This window comes from Candida pseudojiufengensis (assembly GCF_024610245.1).
Source record: "Candida pseudojiufengensis strain CBS 10847 chromosome Unknown scaffold6, whole genome shotgun sequence".
Classification (NCBI taxonomy): Eukaryota; Fungi; Ascomycota; class Pichiomycetes; order Serinales; family Debaryomycetaceae; genus Lodderomyces; species Lodderomyces pseudojiufengensis.
This window is the reverse complement of record NW_026261522.1, coordinates 556,005-580,134: the sequence shown is the minus strand read 5'-3', so window position 1 is coordinate 580,134 and position 24,130 is coordinate 556,005. Positions and strand designations below refer to the sequence as shown.

The window sequence follows — 24,130 nt, the reverse complement described above, 5'->3', positions numbered from 1 at the left end:
ACAAACTATTTGATGATGAATTCAACCATTAGTTTTATGTATTTATTAATGAATACATAAATTTCATTTGTTCGTTTAAGTAATTAAAATAAAATTTAGAAAGGGGGGAGAGATTTAACTAAATGAAAAATTACGCGTATTTATTTAAATTATTAATTAAAAAGTCGCGATCTAAAATAATAAAATCTAGATTTATTATATTAATCTAGTAAGGTAATGTATATAATGTATAGTATGTAATGTACTTAATTTAATAATATACAATAGACTCTTAATCTATTATTGGTCTAGGCTTATTTAAATAATGTAGATACTTGAATAACATAGCTATGTATCTGTTTTCAATACTAGTCTCAGCACTTGTCCAATTCAGTATTTCTATATCTGGAAAACTGAAACCGTATAATTAGATATTCCTTCTCTCTAATCCTTATTATAATCCTATTTGATTGGACCTGACTAGATTTTAAAGTTTATTAGCACTTGGTAGTTACTTCCAGTATTTTTTTCTATTAAACAATTTGGTAGCATTTTGAAGTTTTTGTTTATTTCTTTTTTTTCAATTTCAAAAATTCGAGTATTTTTTTTTAATTAATTAGGTAAAATCATCAACAAATTTATACAACCAATAGTTTTCAATAAGGTACTACTACAAGTTTCTAACTACAACTAATCGCCTTAAGTTATCAACCCATCACAATCAGTTAGAAGCAAAAACTATTTCATTCACTTAATCCTTAGTTTTACAACAACATTCTTTTATCTAACATTTAATTAATTTTAGTTTTAATTTTTATTTTATTTTTTTATTTCGCCAAGGGACGAAAGTTATCTAATTTAATAAAAAATTTAAACCTTACTTATTTTAACTTATTATCAACATCAAAATTCTAAAAGATTAGAAAAAATCAACCAACTAACTTGTCATTCATTTTATTCACCTATTTATTAACTTTAAAATCAATATCATTCAACCAAACCATTCTTCATACTCACATACCTAACAACTTTCCTTCATAAAGACTCTTCATCAATATAAACAATCAATATAAACTATGTTTTCAATAACGAACATTTGGTCAAATGATCACAAATACAGATTTTCACTAATACTACTACTACTAATTAATTTAAATTTTATAAATGCAATATATTATCCACCAGCTCAATTATCAGGTTGTTATTCTTCTATATCAAATACAAATAGTCAATCACAAGGAGATTATAATTTCCAATCTTCAGGTTATTGTACTCATAATTCTTGTCCAAATAGTATGTATGTTGCTATAAAGGGAGAAGAATGTATATGTTTAGATAAATTACCAAATTCAAATTCCAAAATTTCAAATTCAAATTGTAATACTCCTTGTACTGGTTATGGACAAGAAATGTGTGGTGGTTCAAATTCTTATTCAGTTTTCATTGGAGTTAATAATGATAATTCAAATTCTAATAACAATGATGATAATGAATCTTCTTCATCAGCAAGTAATTCTGGTTCATCTACTTCAGGTAGTAATAGTGGTAATGCTGCTGCTGCTTCACAATCATCAACATCTTCATCATCACCTAACAACAGTCCATCACAATCAACATCAAATCGTGAAACTACTACTGAAACACCTAATCAATCAACTAATCAAACTCCAGAAAGAGTTACAAGTACAGTAACATCAAGTAATGGAGATGGATCAGTAATTTATAGAACAATAACTCAAACTGATTCATCAATTGAAACTCATATTTCAACAACTTCAACAAATTCAGAAACTCAATCACAATCATCTTCAACATCAAATTCAAGTGATTCAAGTGATAATAGTGACGACAGTAACAATGAAAATCATAAAAAATCAGTAGCTCCAATTATTGGAGGTGTAGTTGGAGGAGTAGTTGGAGCAGCATTAATTGGATTATTAGCATTTTTCATTATTCGTAAAAGAAATTCATATGATGATGATGATTATGATGATGAAGAAGAATTTTATGATGATAAAAATAATAATTTAAATAATGGTTTAGGTGGTAGTGGTGGATCATTTAATAATAAAAATTCATCAAGAAAAAATTCAAAAAGAAATAATGGAAATACCAACGGAAATAATAAAGTATCACCATTAGATATGCCAATGGTTAATCCTTTTCAACATCCAAATGATGATTTAGTTTCATCATCAACAACAACAACAACACAAGGTAAAAGAAATTCAATATTTGGTTTAGGTAGATCAAAAACTCAAGGAGGAGGATTTATTGATCCAAGATTAAATCCAATAATGATGGGTAGAAGAAGATTAAGTGAAGGTTCATTAGTTGATGAAGCTGATTATTCAAGAAAAGTTTTACAAGTTGCAAATCCTGAATAAATAAATTTATCGGGCTGACTTTTTATTTACTTTGTTTGGTTTGATATTTTTTTTTCACTTTTTCTTCTGGAGTTATTATTAGGATTTATTATTGGGGCGTTATTTCAAAAAATTTAAGAAACAATTTCTTTATTTACTTTTTTTATTTATTTCAATTCCTTCTTATACCATTGAATAATCATAATTCTTTTTAAAAAAAAAGTTTATTAGTTTAGTTTTTGATTGGTTTTTTTGTTAAGTAATATATATTATTAATTTATGTTTATATCTATATTTTTTGTCTTTATTACAGCAGTGTAGAAGATCTAACGACAAGTTTGTGATTCAGTATAGATATGAAGTAGATGTAAAAAAAAAACAAAGAAATAACTATGTGGACACATACAAACCTATATCAGATTTTAATCTCATGTTATCATTTGTAAAAACTCACCTCGAGTATAGAAATGTAGATCATTCTTACGAATTCAAAGATAATGAAGATTTGTAGTTTTCAGAGCTATTCAAAAATTGACAATCAAAATCTGCAACAAAATTAGATAAAATTAATTAGACTGCTACTTAATCTAGTTAAACTATAGAAATTTTGTATATAGTAATGAAATGAATTGAATTGAAATAATAGCATTAATAATTTGTAGAATTGAAATGAATTGAAACGGTTAGCATTAATACCGGCTTAATGTTGAGATGATATATTAGTAATATCTTCTAGTTCTTTTCTTTCTGAAGTAGTATTTTCTTTAGCTGCAGCTTTTTTGGACAATTTTTCTTGCTTAATTTTATCCCATCTTTTAACGAGTTCTTCATGAGTTACAATCACAGATTTGAAAGGGGTTTCATTTTTGAGGTTTGAACTTTGAGATGAAGTATTAGTAATTTTCCCAAGTTCTTTTCTTTCTGAAGTTGTATTTTCGTTAGTTGTAGCATTGGTTGCCAATTCTTTTTTTAAAATTTCATCTCTTTCCCTGATAAGATTAGCATATTGTAAAACCAAAAAATTGGTATGAAACCCAAATTTGAAATTCTTTTTTGACATTTTCTTCTTTAATCTTTTAATTTCAAGGTTTATTATTGTCAATTTTAATACATGATTTTCTTCCATTTCTTTATCTTTGTTTTCAAGCAGAACTTGTTGGTTTTCAAATTCGTCAATATTCAATAATGTTTCACTACTCGATTTGTTCATAACATCTTCTTGTATGTTATCTGTAAGTTTTTTAATGGTTGGATCATTATTATCGTCGTTAGTGTCATCCATTTTTTTGTGTTCCGTAATTGACTTTAGTTGGTGGCACAAAATTTGGCAACCCTTTTCTTAAATTCTATTTTTATTTTTTATTTATCAGAAACTAATAACACATAGAAGTTATTAAATCTATTACATATTCATAATAATTTATACAATCATCAGATACCAGATCTAAACTTTTACAATCATTATTTAAATTTATATTATACAATATTCATACAAATGACGAATTATGAAAGGGTATGTTTACAATAAGTTATATTCCAAAGTGTGTTCTTAATACTAACAATTTCCGAAAGGTAAGTACGAATGAAGATAATTTTAACCTTACATCTAATTCACAATCATCATCAAATATACTACTACAAGATGAAGAAGTTGATTCAAATAATACTACAATAACTCAAGAACCAACATTATCATCATCAACTTTTTCAAGTCCGAATACTTCTTCTTCTTCTACATCAGCAAACAATACAACAACCCATAATGATTTAGAATCACAATCACCACCAAGATTAACTCCAAAACAAAGAATAATTAGAATTATAAATCATTTATTTCCAATAAAACAAACTTATGAAAGATTAAATAATGGTATACAAACAGGTAGAATGCAACATAATTCACCAGGTAGATTTATTGGACAAGGTACAGATGGAGTTTTCCAAAATTTAATGGCAAAACCAGAAACTTTATCAATGATTCAACAACAAGAAAGAGATTTATTTCCACCAACTTATGAAGAAGCTTCACAAGATTCAAGTCCTGAATATTGGGAATCAACAATGATTTCTCCAATGTATGAAGATGAAGTATTTGTTCAAGGTTTACCAGTAGGAAATATAGCAAATTTCATATGGAATTCATTAGTTACTATAGCTTTTCAATTTATTGGATTTATATTATGTTATTTATTACATACTTCTCATGCTGCAAAACAAGGTAGTAGATTAGGTTTTGGTATAAATCTTATTATGTATGGTTGGAATATTTTACCAATTTATATTGGTTCACCTAAAAAAATCCCCAAGAAATATATTATAAATGATTATAATGAATTTGAAAATATTGATAAAAATTTTAAATTTGAAAATGAAAATTTAAAAATTGATAATTATTCACCTCTGGGATTTTTTATACAAGATTCTGGAGCTAATAATAATAATGATAGTACTGGTAATGATGATAATTATACTACTGCTCCTTATATAGCTTATGGTTTAATTTCATTTGGTTTGTTTATTATAATAAAAAGTATTGTTGATTTTTATAAAATTAAACAATTAGAAAAATCAATTTTAAATCCAAATGGTGGTGGTAATATTGTGAATCAAAGTGTTACAAGTCAAGTTGAAAGTCCGAATTTTGAAGAAACTAATAATGAATCACAACAACAACTGCAACCACCACAACAACAACAACAACAATCACGACAAAATATAGATGAACTGGAAGATGATCCAACGGAAATGAGATAAGATGATTTTTAATTTATATTATTTACATTATTATTATTTATAATACATATTAATTAGATTAATTCTATTATTAAAACAAATTTAAATTTAATTCTAACTTTTTCTATATCCCCATCATCATGATCACCTCCTTATCTTATCAAAATACTTTAATTCAATAATACTAACATTTTTTCATAAATCGTAAATACAATACCACCACTTAATACTAATCTTCCTAATCTAGGTGTAGCACCTTTCCAAAAAGTTAATAACCCTTCTTGTTTAAAAATTTTTATAAAACAATCTAATGTAGATTTATATTGATCTTTTGAACCTAATGCTTGCATTCTTGTTTTTACAGTATCAATAGGCATTGTAGTATATACAGTAATAACTCCAGCAAATGCACCAACTAAAAAAGTAGCTGATGAACTTAATGGTTTATTTGGTGGTGTACCAGTAGCTTGTTGAATCATTGTTTTTATAGCATTATATGAACCTAATCTAACTGCTTGATTTGCAGCTTGTCTTAAACTAACAGGTACAACTCCCAGGTAAATACCTTTAAATCCCATATCTTTAATTAATTTTATTGTACCACTAACTAAACCATTTTGATACTTGGGGTGTTTACTTTGTTTATCATCAATTAATCCAGTTTTTATAGCTTCAAAAGGTGTTACAGCAACAATACTTTCTAATAATCCAGCTCCTAAACCAGCAATAACACCTCTTGGACCACTTAATTTCCCATTTTTATCACTCAATAAATTTTTTATATAATCAAATCCTAAGAATCTAACTGATGCCTTTACAGTATTTCCTACAACAAAAGCAGGACATCCAACATATAAACTTGATATACCTTGAGTTTTCGCAATATTATATATTAATTTAATTGGATTTTTTGATGTTTTTGTTGATGAATTTTTATCTATTAATTGTAATCTTGTTTTGGCAAATTCAAATGGATATGTTATTACTCCTTCAACTGCTCCTGCTGTACCTCCTGCTATAAATGATTTGAAAGGATCAACTTTCTAAATAGTTAGAAATGTTAGTAATTTCAGTTTGAAAAATGAAACAGTTTTTGCTTGTAAGTTGACTCTCCAAGATCTTACATACTTGATCTTTTGGCATGTTCTTATTCTTCAATTGTGTGTTTCAGATATTCATATATTTACTCCATATTTCGAATTTGAAAAATGTGAAAAAAAAAAATTATGGAATTGATTTTGTGTAACTAGCGAATTTTACGAATTACTCACAATACTTTATATGGACCTTGATAAGATTAAAGAGATTATGAAATATCAATAAATCAATTTAATAATACAATAATACAATCTTATTTTTTTATATATACTCTATCGATAATAATACATTTGTCCCCTTCGTTTTTTTTATTTAGTTTTTATAGTAACCATGAAAGTTCCTTTTAATGGATCATAATCATAATCAACTTTATCATTAATAATTAATTCAGGTGAAGGAGGTTTATAATTCGGATTTCTAATTTGAATTTTATTTACAAATATTTCATCATATTGATAAATTTCAGGAACTCCTAAATCAATTCCACCTGGTAATACACTTGATGGAGCAGGAGTTCTAAAAGTTTTTGGAACTGTTGAAAGATCTGGTGCTGTATTACCTCTTGCTATATGAGCTGCATTTCTTCTTGATGATCCAAAACCTCTTGAACTACTTGTATTTGCTGTAGTTGAAGATGTTATATTTGGTGTATTTATTGTTGAACCAAAATTATTTCCTCCATTTATAAAACTACCTGCACTATTGACTATGTTACCACCACCACCAACACCACCATTCAAATTAATTTGTATATCTTCATTATAATTATGTCTTCTTTTTCTTCTACTATCCCTTTCCATTTCTTTATCTTTTCTTTCAACTTCCAATTCAGTTAATTTTATTAATTGTGGACTAAATTCATTTACATTTGTTGGATTTCTTAATATTGAAAAAAAATCATCAACAACTTGATAATCTTTTGAAACTAATCTTAATGGAGGTAATAAATGATTACGTATATTATCATCTGTTATTGGAGTACCATCAAAATTAAAACCAGATAAAATTAATGCTTTATGATACATTTGACATTGTTCTCTTATACTATGAGCTATAGCAGTACTGTATTCACCAGGTAAAAATAATTCATCACACATAATTGTTGCAAATTCTTCAGGATCATTTTCATTTGAATTTAAAATATCCCATTCAAATTGATCAATTAATTGAGTATTATTTATTACTATATCAATTTTAATAGGTATTCTTATTTCTCCAGTTGTTTTATTTGGTTTTTGTTGAAATTCTTGGATTTGTTCTTTTATTGAATTAACTATTGTTGGATAATGTAATTTTGATATAAATTTATAATCTTGTAATAATTGGTTTGTGAATTCTTCAACTGATATTATTTCTTCATTTAAATCCCATAAAAATGTATCACGTAATTTGAATTGATCTCTTTCTTGATCAAATTCTAATCTTATCGGTACATAATTTCTACCTTTTAAATTTTGTAAAGATACTTTTTCATTAATTTCTCGATCTGTATAATCTCGTCCTGGTATTATTAATTTTGTACTTGTATTAGTTACACCATTTCCATATCCTTGATATCCTTCTCCCCATATACTATTATTTTGTTGATTTTTAGAACTTAATTGAATTGATCCCATTCTTAATTGTTTTACTTGATTATAATGTTGTAAATCTTTAGCTAAATTTTCTATTGAAGTTTTCATATCATGATTTTGTTTTGATGAATTCGCTAAAAAATCTCCATCTTTTTTTATAATAGTTTCATATACTTTTGTATCTAATGGTACTGGTTTACCTTCACTAGTTAATTTTGATGACCATTGATTAAAACTTTTTATTTGTGTCATGGGTATTTTATTTGCTAATTCTTGTGAAGTACTAGAAGCTAAAGAAAGTGGTACACTCAAACTAGAATTAATTTTTTGAGCTTGATTTATGGATGAGTTTCTTATAATTTCTGGTTGTTGTTGATTATATAGATGAGTATGAGGATTTACTCCAGCTGATTGACCACCTACTACTGGAGTGACTCCATTGAAAGGTAATGGATTATTATTCACTTGATCCGCTGTGAATTGATGACTTGGATTCGATAATGTTCCTGGCCCACCCGTAGCCGAAGCTCTGTTTGGTAAATTATTAACAGGTAAACTTCCAGGTAAACCGCCAACTTGAGGATGCATATTATGTGGTGACATTTGATTAGGTACATCTTGTCTATAAATAGCTTCATTCTGACCACCTTGCTGTTGTTGTGGTTGACCCATTTGAGACGGTAATGGTGGCAGATTTTGAGGAAAATTATCTAGTTGTTGTCTATAAGAGCCTTGTGATAAATTATGAAGTCCTTGACTGTTTGCTAGAAATTGTTGTCTTTGATCGTTAGGATTATCCATGAAGGATTGTTGTTGTTGTGTTGGTAGTGGTTGTTGCTGCTGTTGCTGTTGTTGTGAAAATTGTTGTTGATGTGGTGCCTGAGGTGTATTCATACCTTTATTTTGGTTGTTTAATTGTTGCTGTTGATGCTGTTGCCTCAAAATCATTTGTTTTATCATTTCTTGAACTTGAGGATTACCTCTCATATTTTGCAATTGTTGTGGAGTCAAGGAAGCCAAAAACTGAGGGGTTATTTGTATTCCACCATGCTGCTGTTGTGGTTGTGGTTGTTGTTGCTGTTGTTGATGCTGTTGTTGCTGTGGGAGTTGTTGTGTTTGGAATTGATTTGGTTGTGAAAATGATGGTGTTTGTTGTGATTGTTGAGAAGGTAGATTTGAATCATTTGAAGATAATGGTTGAAAATCAGAGTGTTGACTATCCATTGCAGCTAATTATTGAAGCTTATGAGCTGTCGAAATGATAGTTGCTTCTGTTACCTCTTATAGTCGCTTATTGTATAACAACTAAGGTTTTTAATGTAAATAGAATTTCTTGCAAATTTAAAAATAAATTTAGAATTCCATCAAATATTGCGACAATACATTTTATGACAAACAATAATTTTACATGCACTACTGATTTGAAAAATCACCTAATTATGAGATAGTAGTCAAGTTAACTTTCAATTAGTTTATACATATGACTAACTAACCCAATGCTATAATAACCTATACTATTCAATGTTTAAATATTTTTCACGATCTTGTAATAATTGTTTCAAATTTACTCAAAGACGACTATTATCAAATCCTATTCCTACCACCACATCAGCTGCGATAAGACCAAAGAACATTCCTAAAAAGAAAATAGGAGCTCAAAAACTACGAAGAGCTGATCCAAAGTTTCAAAATGAATCAACAAGTTATATCTTATCACTATTGAATGAAAATAATCGAGATGATGAAAAGACTAAGACTTTGGAGAGCCATTTGTCTATTGTGACTTCCGTAACAGTTGGTGATTCAATTAATTTTGATAAATTCATAGATGAATCCGAAAAAAAATATAACATCGAGGTAATAGTACCTGAAGAAGTCATGAATATAACAATCTCACCAACTAGTAATTTAATGGTTCTATCAAATGGAACATTAGTTGGTTGGAATTTAACCGAAGAAGAAATTGTTAAAAGATATTTACCAAATTTTATAAATTCAATTATATCAAAATTCAATGAATATGAAAGTGAAGAAATTGACTGGATAGAATTGAAACAATTACCTGAACAACCTTTACACAATGGAAATAGTTATCTACATGGGGAAATCTTGGTTGTCCAGGGGCTAAATTTGAACAAGAGATTATTGGATATGGCAGCATTTGCAATCGGGTTAAGTAGATCAACTAGATTATCCATCTTAGAAAACCAATTAGAAGAATTTTTGACACTAACAAGAAACAATTCAGAAATTTTGTCTCAAGGTAAAAGAATTACAAGTACGGAACATGAACTATTAAGAATCACAGGAAGATTGTTTTTATTAAGAGGTAAACTTAACTTGTATTCGGAATTAATAGATACGCCAGATCTTTATTGGAGTGAACCAGATTTAGAAAAAATTTATAATTCAGTTAGTAAAATACTTGATATAAATTCTAGAATTTCAATTATGAATAGAAAATTAGATTATGCAACAGAGGAACAAAGAGCATTCTTGAGTGTATTAAATGAAAAAAAGTCTACAAGATTAGAATGGATTATTATTTTATTGATTATGATTGAAGTTGGATTTGAATGTTTCCATTTTTATGAAAAATATGAAGAAAGAAATAGTAACTCTGAGAAATAGTAAAATTGAATAAATCGATATTCATTAGAAAGGATTTCTTCTACAATTGAGTGAATTTACTATAGCTGTGATTGATCTTCCAAACTAAGCACAGAGATACATGAAACTGCGAAAAGTAAACTATGCGATTACTAATAAGCATGAAGACTTCTATGAGAATAACTCAAAATACAATCCCTCGTTAATAGCACCGTTTCGTAAAAATTTTCTTCGACCTTACTCCCATGTATCAATGACTTATTTGTGAAACAAGCTTGTTTAATAATATGGTAGCGAAATATTAAGGGGTTTTGAAATACGGAAAATTTTTAGACCAAACAAAATGTCAGTATAGCTTCATGAACACGCCAGGTTTACTCGAGCAAATGGTAAACACCATATTCGTATAACTGAACATGGATTTCAAATTAATAAGAGCTACATTTCAGCTTCTAATTGGGTATGAAATGCGTAATAAAATTATGATTGATTTTTCAGTTAAAATCTAGTAAAACTAAATCTATTGAAATAACATTAAAATATTAATTTAAAAACAGACTTCTACATCACCTTATGTACTTTAACTCAAAATACCTTGTGGCGTTAAAACCAATAAACGCGAAGGCAAAAGCTAATTCGAAAGCAATGTCACCACCAAATTCACCAATTTGTTTTGCAACAACACCTGAATACCAAGTTTGATTCATACCAATAACAACACCAGCGACACCACAACAGAAACCAAAAGTTCCAGCTAAACCAATTGGATAAGCCTGTTTATCAAGATATCTCTCATATGGATAAGCTCTGAAATTACCCTTGTGCCATATTAAATGTGAACTTAACATTAATGATTCATAAATGGCTAAATAATAAGAAATTAAATTCATGAAATTTTCCATAACTGATTCGAATTTATAATAAGCTGGAATACAAATAGCTAAAGTTGCACCATTACCAGCGATAGTCCAAGCAACTCTTGGAATTCTAGCTAATGGGCTCCAGAAATTTTGAGCACTTAATGACATTGAATACATGTTTGGAATGTTATTGGCAACTGTTGATAAAGCTAAGATTACACAACAGAATTGACCAAACCCATGTAATGAATCCTCGACTAAGATGGCATAGACTAAACCACCAACTGAATTAGTTTCGTATAGTTCAGCCCATCTTGCATCACTTTTAATACCAGTTGCACATGCAGCTCCTAAAATTAAAATGAAAACTAATGGTAAAAATAAACCCAAAAAGATTGAAAAAAAGATCTTTGTTAAATTAGCATTTCTTGGTTGATAAACTGTATAATCTGAAGCATAAGTAGTCCAACCAGTAGCAAAACCGAAAATTGTTCCACCAAAACTCAAAACATTACCTGCAGTAGTTTGACCACCTTCAAATCCAGCACTATGAAATTTACCACTCATTGCAAATCTAACGATGATAACGATAAAAACAATTAAATTTGGAATCCAAGACCATTTTTCATAAATATGGATTACATGATAACCAAAAAATGTAACAACAATAGTACATAAAACTAAAATTAAACAACCAGCCCATGGAGGTAAAGCACCATTATTAACTATATGTAACAATTGAGCAGATGCCATAATATTCACAGCACCCCAACCAACACAAGCAATAACATTAATAAAACTAAAAATTCTACATGTAATATCACCAATTAAAAACCTTGATAAGACCATCTGTCTCAAACCAGAAGCAGGACCAAAACATGAAAAATAGGCAACGGTAAAAGCACCTAAAGCAGTGAAAAATATACAGACTAAAACAGCTTGACCAAAAGCTAATTGGAAAACAGTAATACCTAAAGCACCTAATGAAAAAGTTGCAATAACTAAATTTGCAGATAACCACATAGTAGCAGCATCCCATAAAGAATCTTCTGTTTTTTCCTCATCAGTTACCATATCAATACCTTTGGTTTCGGCTCTTAACTTTGTAGCCCATCTATCAATGAAATTTACTTTTGTATGATAAACTTCAGCATCTGAAGTAGATCCAGTGCTTGGATGATCTATATCATCATATGAATAAGCTTTTTCACCACTTATGGCAATATTTTTTTCATCACTCATATTTTGCAACTATATTAATTTATTATTATAATATTTGATGTAGATTAGAATTAATGTCCCTGTGTTACTTATATAAGCTCTTAATGAAACTTCCCTTTATTATTATGTATTTAAGATGGAGATGGATAAAGTATATTTACTTGTCTAATGAGATGTTAAGTAAATATATAGCAGATGATTTGGACTGGTATATGTTTGGGTAGATGAAATTTTAATTTAAAAGGTGAAAAATAATCAAAACAGGGTTTTCGATTTGATTTTATACCTTTCGATATGTATATAAGATAAAAAGGATGGGGTATATATTGATAAATGGAATTTTTCAATCAGTAAAACAAAGAGATAAACGAAAATAAATTTAGAAAGATCTTCAAAATTTTTCAGATAATTGTTAAGTTTATTACATTGATTATGATAAGAGGATCTCTTTAAAAATACGTACATTAAAATTAAAAAATTTCCTCTCTTCTCTATTATTGTACGTAAAGAAGGCTACAAACCAAGTTTTAATCCATTTGACATATTTTTAACAATCTTAGATATCGTTTCTTTTTACAAATTTTTCAATCTACATCCTTAACTCAATATTAAAATTAAAGGATATGGGCGTTCATTTTAGACGTTCAATGTGTTAAAAATAGGTCTTTGCCTTAATAAATGTAATGTAATTTACCTTGCATTTAAGATAAGTCTGAGATGACATTTCTTTATCTACTGATTGTAATGCCTTGTTCCATCGGAACTAACTAATTCGTTTCTACTTACGGTTTATAACGGTTTTTTTATCAAGACCGCCCAATTTGAAGCTGGAATCTATAGAACAACCTTAACTGACATCAGTTTACTCATTAGTCACATAATATGTTGACTACTTCGTAGGGTTCAATCATAGGAACAAAAAATTGAAGGTTTTTATAAAAAAAAATAATATTCGGAAAATTGGAAAAAATTGCCGTAGATGAAATTGGCAATAGCACAAAAAGAGAAGAATAATGCGCTAGACTTAAGTGTTCTATCGAACAATATTCATAAGCTCAGTAAGCTAATCTTAACTGAGTCAATTAGAAACTAATTGTTGTAAATGTCTTGTGCTTTAAATTTCTTTGATTTTACATACGAAGTACTTCAATATCTCTTGCATATTCCATTCTCTTGATTAAGTCGGAATGTTCTGCAAATTATTTTGGATTTGAAAGAACAATATCTTATGATGAATGATTACCGAACCATTTACGAGCCTGGCTTATGAAAGTGATATAACCTTTTATTTTAATATAATATGTCTACTACATAATTCATTTGAACTAAATGTTAAGTCTATGATGATTTGACATTTTTTACAAAGTGAAACTCGTATCTATTGAAACAAAAAATTCAATAAATTCTTGGCGCTCGTTTCAAAAATTCAATCTTAGATCTTAATAATTCAAAATCAAGATTCATCAAAAATTACTCAGATGGATCTTGCTACAATAGTTTCTTCCATTCCGTTGGTATTAATAGGAGATTGTTGAGATTAATTGAAACACAACTTTTTGTTTTTTAACGGCTTCCTCCTTAATTGATGTTATAAAATTCATTCGATTTCTTATCATTTTACAAAGCCTGCTTTGGTCTTCGAGCAATTTTGTCTTTGAAATTAAATACTTTGAAATTCCCAAAATTTTCAAGTCTTCCTTCGGGCTGCATGATTAACTCAGACTCTAATTAAGTTCGTCGGTACATACCTCGATTACCTAAGTTTTCTGGATTTTGCCAAGTGAATGAATCTCATTTCGGTTTAACCAAGTGAATAGGGTAAAAGAAATAAAACTCAGCTAACCCCTACTTGCCTGAATTAAGCAAATTCAGCGGATTACGTATCGTTAAATTTTAGATACTAGGGAACCCTGAGGGTAGTGTATGTATCGGATTTTTATGTATTTTGAAACAATATCTAAGGCTGATGGTATTTCAACTAACAAGTCTTCTTTTATTTTCGCAACTAATTGTTTTTTGAAATCCTTAAATACCAGGACCACTCTTTGATCACAATTTCGGAGTGAAAAGTCAGTTCCTTTGTATAAAGTTGTGATTCATGTTTTGATGGTAATAAATGTCTTAATAGAACAATACTGACTTTGCAGATCAATTTTTAAGTATTCTATCCTTGAGCTTTGTCGTCGTATTGTATCACTGAGTCAAAACTGATAATTTCATTGAATATGATGATTCATAGCTTGATTCCCTAGTTAGATAATTTTCAAACTGTAGTCCGTACATTGGTTCCTGAATGTTAATATGAGAGAGTTAAAGTAAAGAAACTATACCCTCGTTAGAATTAAAGTCTGAAAAGTGAATTATAGTTTGAAGCCCCATTATTTGCATGCTATCTTAAGTCTTTAATTTTAATCAAAATGGTTCAAAGTTGATACTTACCAAAATTGTTTCATTTATCACTTGAAAATTTAAGAGTTGAGCCAAGACTTATTATAAAATTAGGTTTTGTGACTTGTTTCAGATTTAGATTATTTTTTAATTATAGGTCACCAAGGAGTTGAAATGAAATTAATTCTCGAGATTAGTAACAATTACTAATTCTTTCTCCAAGATCAGGAAAAATGACACGGAATAGAAAAGGTATTCATGTAGTAAGAACTCACTCAAGATTATCCAATGATGAAATGTTCATGGTACAAGCTTCAATATCTGCCAGCGTCGCAACCAAAGTTGAAAAACAAGGAAAAATAGAATCAGTCACCACTACCAACAAATGTAATCAATCTGTATCAAATCTAGAATCCAGTGCTTTGAACACCACAACAGCTACCTCAAATCAGAAATTACTCACATCAAATCAAAAATCAACTACCTTAAACTCAAAAGTAGAAACTTCAGGAACAAAATCAGTCACTGTGAATGTGGATGTAAATATTCAAAAATCGGGTGTAGGAAAATCAACCAAGAAATTGAAACCTAAATCAATTCAAAAGAGATCAAAATCAGAAGACATCAAAGATCCATCTGCATTAATCCTAGCCAGAGCAAATGATTTGAATGACAATAACACTGGGTTGATCAGCAAATTGTCAATTTTGCTAGCTTTAATGGAAACTTTTCAAAGTAGAAAAAAGAATAAAATTATTAGTTGGCACGAAACTACTGTTAGGTATTTTGATATCAAAAAGAAATGGGATGAAGCCGGTAAAGAATTTGTCAAATCAATTATTGAAATTAAATAATGGTTATTTAGGTATATTTACAAAATGTTCTTCATACTTTCTTAGTTTACCTTCTAGTCCGAATAATTTCAATGCATGTAAAGTCTTGTCCTTTAGTTCATTTGGAATACTGTAGTCATTTTCTTTTAAAAACTCATCAAAAAACGGTAACAACCAAATAACTCTACCCGGATCGTTTGACTCTATTGCGGCGGTGAACATGATTGAAAAGAGCTCATTATCGAATATTTTACCTTCCACTAAATTATCTTCAATATAGTTCAATTGAATATTTGATCGATCCTTCGAATGTAATACTATTTTGTTAAACAACAAATCCAAATATTCAAACAATTTCATATCTACACTTAGCCTCATGATATCATACAATGATCTTCTTGATATAGTTAATAATAAGGTTTTATCAAAATTGAAACTTGGAATATAAGTAGGTAATTTATATTTTGATTTTGATAATAAAGGTGATTTAATGACCATTATTTCACCAGCTATTTTATCTAATTTCAAAAAAGATAGCAATTCTATGAACGTGACACTATCTTTTCTTAAAGCTTGATAAAATAGTAGTGACTTTAAAATTTCCGGATAGGCAGTGATGATATGTAGGAAATGATCAGCCATTAATTGTGGGAATTTGGAATCAAAATTTGAATTTGGAGTTGCCAATACCGTTGGTTGATGTTTATATTGAAACAAAGATAAATAAACAATTTTTTGAAAGCTTAGTAAATTCAATTCACCGAGTTTGTCTAATAAATAAGCAAAAGTTTTTAAAGTAGGAATATGATTATGAGTGGATGTGAAGACTTGAACAATTTTCAAAGCTAATGTTAAATGAGAAAGCTGATCATCGCTGATTTTGTACTCTTTAAATATTACATCTAAGTTTTCGATAATTTTGGTATCATCAAATGTGTTCAGTTTAAACTTGGGTACTTTTAAAGTTTTTATTGTAGGATCAATTTTATCATCATTCAAAAATTGGGACGATTTATAATAGTTAAAGTATTTTCTATAATTTTCCAAGGACAACCAATCATCTGAATTCAGTTTGTAATTCATATTTTTCAAAACTATTTTGCTGCTGTTGTTTTGCTTTGCCAAAGTATTAGAAACTAACTCCACAAGCATTGCACAAATAAGCATTATCGTATTTCTAGTTTCCGTGTTATTGAAAGACAAAGAGTTTTTGTTTGATAGCTGACATATCTCAGTATACTTCAAATATGTTTCAAATTTTTCATCATCACGAAACAATGCATTGCTTATTTCCTCGCTTTTTATAATCTTTAACAAATTAGATTTATGTTGTTCGTATTGCTTGGACAATTCTGTAACATTCTCGTATTCTTTTACTCGTCGCTCTGTTCTCTTAAGGACTTTTGTAACTAGCTTCACAGCTTCCGAATTTGGAATTTTGTTCAATGAAATCGTGGCCGATCTATATTGCAAGTGAGTTGTTTGTTGATGTCGTAGTCGAGTTATTGCTTTTCTAAACATTTCATTTGTCTGCTATTGTTATATTTCCCCCGTTGGCACTATGATCATGATTTTGAATCTTGCAGTGATGTTACTCGAATCTGGCTTACAAGTTTTCAGATTTAGATTTTATTAAAACATTACACAAAATTCGAATTTTTTTATTTTTTCAACATTTTTCATAAATCCATTTTCATTCTTGATCACACATAGAAACAAGTCTCCATCTCAAAAAATGAAGTTATCAGCTATAATCACTGCTTTAACTACCTCAATTGCATGCATATCAGGCTATGAAACAACTGGTAAAGAAACTGTTGATATTTTAACTGACTATAGGATCAAAGAAACTCCCGAAGTTACTCAAAAAGATGTTGCTAATTGGGTTAATGGTGATGAAATTACACTTCAATATACTGTAAATAATAATGAACCAGAAGAAATCACAGTCATTGGAGTTACTGGATCTTTCACTAATCCAGTTACAAACCAAATTGTTACAAATTTGACTCAAGGTAGAGTTGGACCAGTTGTTATTCCACCTGGTAAATCAGAAATTTTTGAACAAACTATTTCTGTTGATTTGATTCCAAACAATTATGAGTTAATTCCACAAGTGTTTATTGCTCATGAGGAATTAATTAAAGTTTTACCATGTCGTGGTCAATTAGCTTCAGTAATTGATAAAACAATTTCATTTTTTGATCCAAGATTAATCTTTTTGGAAATTGTTTTATTAGCTTCATTTATTGCTTTAGCTTACTTAGGTTATGAGATTTGGGGAAAATCTTATTTCAAGGGTACTGCTCCTGTAAAAGCTGTTAAAGTTAAAAAGACTGGTGTTTCACCTGCTCCTGTTGGATCTGCATCTACTGGTGCAACCACTTACGATATTAATTGGATTCCAGAAGGACATATAAAGCAAAAAAAAACAAAAAAAGTGGCCTGAAACCTTCATCGTATGCTGTATAATTAAATAGTCCAATTTATGCATCGAGTTTTTATTCGTATTAATCAAAATTGTATACGGCTATGTTTTGTATTGTTGTAGTGTCGTGAGTAAACATATATATTTAAGACAAGACTTGCTTTTGTACCATTATTATTCTATATTCGTTATTACGGTTTTTAATTGTTGCAAGTTATTCATACCAAATAATCACCAAAATTATACTCAATTATATATATATGATACTAAATTAACAAGTTTCTATGATATTGATATAATAAAATTCATACTACGCATACACAAGGAAATGAGATTGTACCTCAAAGACAAACCAAGAACTTTTATAGTCACAACATCAACACATGCATTAATTATCAGACATCCTTCCCCAACTTATAAACATAGAAGTATACGAGGTCTAATTCAAGGACATAAATCCAAGTATAACGAACATGAAACTAAAGTTTTAGTTGAGTTTGTGAAGAAGGAGTACATAGATTTAAGTTCATATCGAGATGTAACACCAAAACGAAATAAATTAATTGCATTTCTTGGTTTACTAAGTTTGAAAAACAAAGTATTCTTGGGATTTATAAATAGAGATGAACTTGTCGCTTCTCCCACAATTGAGGATCAAATTTACAAAATCACAGGTACTGAATTCCATTGTTTGAATAATGATGAGTATGATTACATATATGATAAAGATTATGATGAATCGAGTTATCAAGATAGTGAAAGAATTAAATTCCCAGCAGCTTCAGTAAGGAAGCTACTATCTAGTGGAGCATTTTTTTATTCAAGACAATTTGACATAACATCTACAATTCAAGAAAGAGGAGTAGGAAATTTTGAGTTCAAATTAGTGGCTGATGTGTCATATTTCACAAGATTCCTGTGGAATAACTTTATGATGAGTGAGTTACTCGAATTTAGAAATAGGTTGACAGCCAATGAACAAATTCAAATTGACAAATCTGGATTTTTGATTATAATAGCGAGAGGTTATGCTAAAACTGTCAACACTTATATCGGAGAAAACGAAGCACTAATGACGTTAATTTCAAAACAAAGTTGTGCAAAACAAGGGCCTATTTTTGGCGATTGGGGTTGTGATGGAGATGGAAGCGTTGCCAATTATGTTGAGTCTGAATTAATTATATATACAGAGAAATTTTGTTTATCTTACATTATTGCGAGAGGAAATGTCCCGATGTATTGGGAATTAAGTGTCAACTCGACTAGCAAAAGTTTGATAGCAGGAAGCGGAAAACGAATCATTTTTCCAAGATCATTTGAAGCTTCACAAGAAGCTTTTACGAGACATATCGAAAGTTTATCTAACCAATACGGTGATGTGCATATTATCAACGAACTATCAGATAAATCATATAAAGGTGTTCTAAACGCATCATTTGAGGAACAAATAAAGTACTACTTGAAGAACAAAGACACATCTAATTCGGATTATAAATTAAAGTATACACATCTTCCCATACCGCATTCAAGAATAAGAAAAGTGGGTTATACTGCACAAAACCCATCAGATATTGTTAATGAATTTTCATCATCTGCGGTCAGCTTTGGTGCATTGTTTTTTGATAGACCCTCAATGAGTTTCATTGGTAAACAATTGGGTATATTTCGAATCAACTCTTTCGATAGTTTAAGTAAAGCCAATTTTTTATCGAAAATTATAAGTCAAGAGATAATTGAATTAGCTTTTGGTGATATTGGAATTGAATTAGAAAGAGAATTGTACACTAAGCATGCTAAATTATGGCAAGAAAATGATTACGTACTTACAAAGTTAACGTTGAATTTTGTTTCAACTACGGATAAACTACAAACAAGTAATGTTTCTCATGCTGCTTCAGTTAAATCACATATCACCAAGAAATATTTGAATGGAGTAGTGGATACAACGAAACCAAACGAACTAGCATTATTAAAACTTTTGGGTCGACTACAAGATCAAACTCCCATTAATTTGCACAATCCTCTTCATGATTATATTGCAAAAGAATTAAGTAAGCATAAAAGTCAATTTACAACACAATCAGAGTTAACTGTCTTTGCATCAACTTTCAATCTCAATGGTGAATTATATGATGGAACAATTGAGGATTGGATATACCCAAAAGGTAGTAGAAACAAAGTATACGATTTGGTATTTATTGGACTACAAGAAATAGTTGAATTGAAACCTGGTCAAATGATCAATACTGACTCTAGAAACAAAACTCAATGGGAAAGAAAAATATTAGAGTATTTGTTAAAGCGAGATAAATATTTAGTCATGTGGAGTGGTCAATTAGGTGGATTAGTGCTATTTTTTTTCGTTAAGGAATCACAGATGAAATATATATCGAATGCTGAATTCTCATTCAAAAAAACTGGTCTTGGAGGAGTTGCTGCTAATAAAGGAGGGGTGGCAGTTAGTTTTACATTCTCTGATACATCGATGTGTTTTGTATCTTCTCATTTTGCAGCTGGTTTAACAAACAATGAAGAAAGGCACCATAATTATAAAACTTTAATAAAAGGAATTCAATTTTCCAAAAATAGAAGAATACCAAATCATGATTGTGTTATATGGTTAGGGGATTTAAATTACAGATTATCACCAATACAAAATGATCAAGTTCAATCGTTAATTGCTCAAAAATCATATAATAAATTATTTGAGTTTGATCAATTAAATCAACAAATGGCTAGTGGTGAAGCGTTTCCATTTTTCACAGAACAAGAGATTTCATTTCCTCCAACCTACAAATTCGATAACGGCACCAAAGTATATGATACAAGTGAAAAACAAAGAATTCCAGCATGGACTGATCGTATATTATATCTATCAAGGAAAAATCTAATGAAACCAATCGAGTATAATTATTGCGAAGATCTAGTGTTTTCTGATCATAGACCAGTGTATGCTATATTTCAAATAACTGTTCAATTAATAAATCAATCCATTAAAAAACAAATTTCAAATCAATTATATGATAATTTTAAAATCAAACATGGTGGATTACAAGATATTTCTTCTATTTCATATGACCTTGATAAAAAAAGTATTGATTTTGATAATGAAAATTTACCACCTCCAAGTTCAGATAAATATAAATGGTGGTTGGATGGGGGTAAACCAGCAAAAGTAAGTATTGCAAGTTTGAATGATGATCCAGATTTGGTTATTAATCCATTTCATCCAATAAATCCTTTCGCCCCAACCAATGAACCTGAATTTGTATCTAGTAAAGATTTGGAAGGTATGTTGAATTAGCTTTATAGATCTATATAATAATGCAAAAGCAGTAATTTAATTAATATTCTGATTTTTCTAAGTTAATGTATGATTCTAAATTCCAGATAAAACACTGTGTATCTTTTATTTCGATTCTTTCGTTATGGAAGCGGAGCTATTGTCGACTGTACCTGTTTTATTCAGGGAGCTATTGTCAACTGCATCTGGCTTATTTATGCTTTCTGCCTCTTTTAAAATGGAATCTAATTTGGCTTCAAAAGCATCTAAAGCATTTTCTAGTTTGGTGGCTTGTTGCTCGGCAGCAGCTATTTGTTTGTATGTATCCCCAATGTCTACTGGTTGTTCTTGAGTCATGCTTTGATTTGGGATGTGGATGACTTGTGGATGATTTCGAGTATAAATGAATAATATTTCTTAGCAATTCCACGCGTCGAATTTTTTATATTTACTATGTTGTAGCTATTGAGAAAGAGTGAAAACAGACAAATCACTGAAAATGGAGAGAAGTTAAGGAATTCGGGATGCTCAAGATACGTTGAACCGTCTCAAAAGTTCAAATTCATCAATTAGCTAATACTACAAGAGTGCAAATTCTTTTTAAAGATATACCGTTACTTTTATAATTACACTAAATTTGAGATCAAATAAAAATAATTGCAACTATTTATATATCTTTATTCCTCTTTAAACCATTAAGAATTGAAATTAATGAAAGGAAAGAGGCTTGTGAAACATCGGTATTTATACCAACACCCCATCTACTAATCTTATTATTAACCAAGACTTCAATATAAGTTGCTGCTCTTGCATTCGAATCTTCGCCTAATGAATGTTCGTGATAATGCTTAACATCAATTTCAATACCTAAATGTTTTGCTAATGCATCATTAAATGCTGATAATTGACCATTACCTTGTCCTTTAATGTTTGATGTTTTACCATCAATTAAAATCTCAGCTTCAATTTGTTTTATACCCTTCTCTGGTGTGGTAATCGAGTAATCAACTAATTTATAATATTGATCTTCTGATTCTTTCTCGTCCTCGTCATAATCAATAAAGTATTCTTGTTTGAATAAGTCACATAATTCTTGATTTGTTAATTCTTGACCTTTGATTTCTGCACGATCTTGCACTATTTTTGAAAATGCAATTTGTAAACCTCTTGGTAAATCTAACTCCAAATTACGTAAAATAACCCAAGCGGATCCACCTTTACCTGATTGTGAATTGACACGAATGATGGCTTCATAAGTTCTACCAATATCTTCGGGATCCAATGGTAAATATGGTAATTGCCAATGTACATTTTTCTTGCCTTCTGATTTCTTGATTTTCTCACTGTGTGCAGCAAATCCCTTTTTGATAGCGTCTTGATGAGATCCACTAAATGCACATACAACTAATGAACCACCATATGGAGCTCTAGCATGTACAGGTATTTTATTACATTTTTCAACAATGTCGATAACGGATGTAATGTCTGAAAAATCTAAATGTGGAGATACACCTTGAGTATATAAATTTAAAGCTAAAGTAACTAAATCCACGTTACCTGTACGTTCCCCGTTTCCAAATAGACAACCTTCAACTCGATCAGCACCGGCTAATTGACCCAATTCTGCTGCTGCAACACTACATCCTCGATCATTGTGTGGGTGTAAAGATATACAAATTTTCTCCCTCTCACTTATATGAGTAGCAAAATATTCTATTTGATCAGCATAAATATTTGGAGTTGCCATTTCTACCGTTGCTGGTAAATTAAAAATTATTGGTTTTGATTCACTTGGTCCCCAAGCTTCTTTCACAGCTTCACATACTTCTACGGCATAATCTAAATCAGTATCTGAAAATGTCTCTGGCGAAAACTCAAAATCCCAATCTGTTCCAGCAGTTGATTTATCATCTTTTGTTAATTGTCTTACTAATTTTGTACATTTTACAGCTAAATTTTTACTTTCCTCTTTACTTAATCCAAATACAACATTTCTAAAACAATCAGATGTTGCTAAATATATATGCACTGTGGCTCTCTTGGCTCCTTTCAAAGACTCGACAGTTCTTTTAATCAATTCTTCACGACATGGTGATAAGACTTGTATACTAACATCCTCAGGAGCTGTTTTCACAGCAAATTGTGTGAAATCAAAATCTATTTGCGATGCTGATGGAAAACTCACTTCTATCTCTTTAAATCCAATATCACATAATTTTTTGAAATATTCTTTCTTCTCAGCAATAGACATTGGATCTGGAAGGGACTGGTTACCATCTCTTAAATCTGTGGATAACCATCTTGGAGCTTTATCTAGTGATCTGTTTGGCCATTGACGATTTGGTAAATTCACTTGTGGAAATTTCTTATACTTCGTTGACGGATCTTTTAACATAGGCATTTTAAAACTATTTTTTGACTTGAAAAATGCTGAATAAATAAAAGTAAAAGTAAGTGATAAATGAAACAAATGGTGACTCAAAATAATTTTTTCAATTCTTATATGGAATGAAAAATTCGGACTTTTTTGTGTCATAATTTTTAATTAGATGATCTCCACATAATCTGATGTTCTGACTTTATCAGGGTATTTGCAACACAAGATGCACCATACTAATCCAGCTGAATTTAGATCGCATCTTATGTATTTTGACTGATGATTCAAATATTTCAACAACTGTCGGTGTGGTATCTCTCACTGGATAGTCCAAAACTTTCTATTTGTTTCACTTCAGGAAGTGCAATAAATGAAATAAA

The 24,130-nt window shown here is 29.6% G+C and overlaps 13 protein-coding genes across 13 annotated transcripts; 6 read left to right on the top strand and 7 right to left on the bottom strand. All coding sequences in view use genetic code 12, as the record gives it.

Annotated features, from left to right (window-relative positions):
- Positions 1-1,055: 1,055 nt before the first annotated feature.
- WSC1 (Wsc1p) lies at positions 1,056-2,366 on the top strand (the record flags this gene model as incomplete). Its single annotated transcript, XM_051758285.1, has 1 exon — positions 1,056-2,366. The coding sequence occupies one exon, from the start codon at positions 1,056-1,058 to the stop codon at positions 2,364-2,366; it is 1,311 nt and encodes a 436-aa protein (XP_051617084.1).
- A 679-nt stretch (positions 2,367-3,045) lies between these two features.
- On the bottom strand, positions 3,046-3,627 carry KGF55_000345 (uncharacterized protein; the record flags this gene model as incomplete). The annotated part of the gene is made up of 1 exon (XM_051758274.1): positions 3,046-3,627. One exon carries the CDS (start codon positions 3,625-3,627, stop codon positions 3,046-3,048), a length of 582 nt encoding a protein of 193 aa, XP_051617083.1.
- A 223-nt stretch (positions 3,628-3,850) lies between these two features.
- KGF55_000344 (uncharacterized protein) lies at positions 3,851-5,099 on the top strand (the record flags this gene model as incomplete). The annotated part of the gene is made up of 2 exons (XM_051758263.1): positions 3,851-3,858; positions 3,923-5,099. The coding sequence occupies 2 exons, from the start codon at positions 3,851-3,853 to the stop codon at positions 5,097-5,099; spliced, it is 1,185 nt and encodes a 394-aa protein (XP_051617082.1).
- A 149-nt stretch (positions 5,100-5,248) lies between these two features.
- CTP1 (Ctp1p) lies at positions 5,249-6,221 on the bottom strand (the record flags this gene model as incomplete). The annotated part of the gene is made up of 2 exons (XM_051758252.1): positions 5,249-6,121; positions 6,207-6,221. 2 exons carry the CDS (start codon positions 6,219-6,221, stop codon positions 5,249-5,251), a joined length of 888 nt encoding a protein of 295 aa, XP_051617081.1.
- A 263-nt stretch (positions 6,222-6,484) lies between these two features.
- On the bottom strand, positions 6,485-8,974 carry SNF5 (Snf5p; the record flags this gene model as incomplete). The annotated part of the gene is made up of 1 exon (XM_051758241.1): positions 6,485-8,974. The coding sequence occupies one exon, from the start codon at positions 8,972-8,974 to the stop codon at positions 6,485-6,487; it is 2,490 nt and encodes an 829-aa protein (XP_051617080.1).
- A 297-nt stretch (positions 8,975-9,271) lies between these two features.
- Positions 9,272-10,381, top strand: KGF55_000341 (uncharacterized protein; the record flags this gene model as incomplete). The annotated part of the gene is made up of 1 exon (XM_051758230.1): positions 9,272-10,381. One exon carries the CDS (start codon positions 9,272-9,274, stop codon positions 10,379-10,381), a length of 1,110 nt encoding a protein of 369 aa, XP_051617079.1.
- A 545-nt stretch (positions 10,382-10,926) lies between these two features.
- On the bottom strand, positions 10,927-12,462 carry FCY21 (purine-cytosine permease; the record flags this gene model as incomplete). The annotated part of the gene is made up of 1 exon (XM_051758219.1): positions 10,927-12,462. The coding sequence occupies one exon, from the start codon at positions 12,460-12,462 to the stop codon at positions 10,927-10,929; it is 1,536 nt and encodes a 511-aa protein (XP_051617078.1).
- A 2,600-nt stretch (positions 12,463-15,062) lies between these two features.
- KGF55_000339 (uncharacterized protein) lies at positions 15,063-15,683 on the top strand (the record flags this gene model as incomplete). Its single annotated transcript, XM_051758208.1, has 1 exon — positions 15,063-15,683. The coding sequence occupies one exon, from the start codon at positions 15,063-15,065 to the stop codon at positions 15,681-15,683; it is 621 nt and encodes a 206-aa protein (XP_051617077.1).
- A 3-nt stretch (positions 15,684-15,686) lies between these two features.
- KGF55_000338 (uncharacterized protein) lies at positions 15,687-17,183 on the bottom strand (the record flags this gene model as incomplete). The annotated part of the gene is made up of 1 exon (XM_051758197.1): positions 15,687-17,183. The coding sequence occupies one exon, from the start codon at positions 17,181-17,183 to the stop codon at positions 15,687-15,689; it is 1,497 nt and encodes a 498-aa protein (XP_051617076.1).
- A 214-nt stretch (positions 17,184-17,397) lies between these two features.
- Positions 17,398-18,111, top strand: KGF55_000337 (uncharacterized protein; the record flags this gene model as incomplete). The annotated part of the gene is made up of 1 exon (XM_051758186.1): positions 17,398-18,111. One exon carries the CDS (start codon positions 17,398-17,400, stop codon positions 18,109-18,111), a length of 714 nt encoding a protein of 237 aa, XP_051617075.1.
- Positions 18,112-18,418: 307 nt separating this feature from the next.
- INP51 (phosphoinositide 5-phosphatase) lies at positions 18,419-21,394 on the top strand (the record flags this gene model as incomplete). The annotated part of the gene is made up of 1 exon (XM_051758174.1): positions 18,419-21,394. The coding sequence occupies one exon, from the start codon at positions 18,419-18,421 to the stop codon at positions 21,392-21,394; it is 2,976 nt and encodes a 991-aa protein (XP_051617074.1).
- Positions 21,395-21,499: 105 nt separating this feature from the next.
- On the bottom strand, positions 21,500-21,730 carry KGF55_000335 (uncharacterized protein; the record flags this gene model as incomplete). Its single annotated transcript, XM_051758163.1, has 1 exon — positions 21,500-21,730. One exon carries the CDS (start codon positions 21,728-21,730, stop codon positions 21,500-21,502), a length of 231 nt encoding a protein of 76 aa, XP_051617073.1.
- Positions 21,731-22,040: 310 nt separating this feature from the next.
- Positions 22,041-23,774, bottom strand: LEU42 (Leu42p; the record flags this gene model as incomplete). Its single annotated transcript, XM_051758152.1, has 1 exon — positions 22,041-23,774. One exon carries the CDS (start codon positions 23,772-23,774, stop codon positions 22,041-22,043), a length of 1,734 nt encoding a protein of 577 aa, XP_051617072.1.
- Between the last annotated feature and the right edge of the window lie 356 nt (positions 23,775-24,130).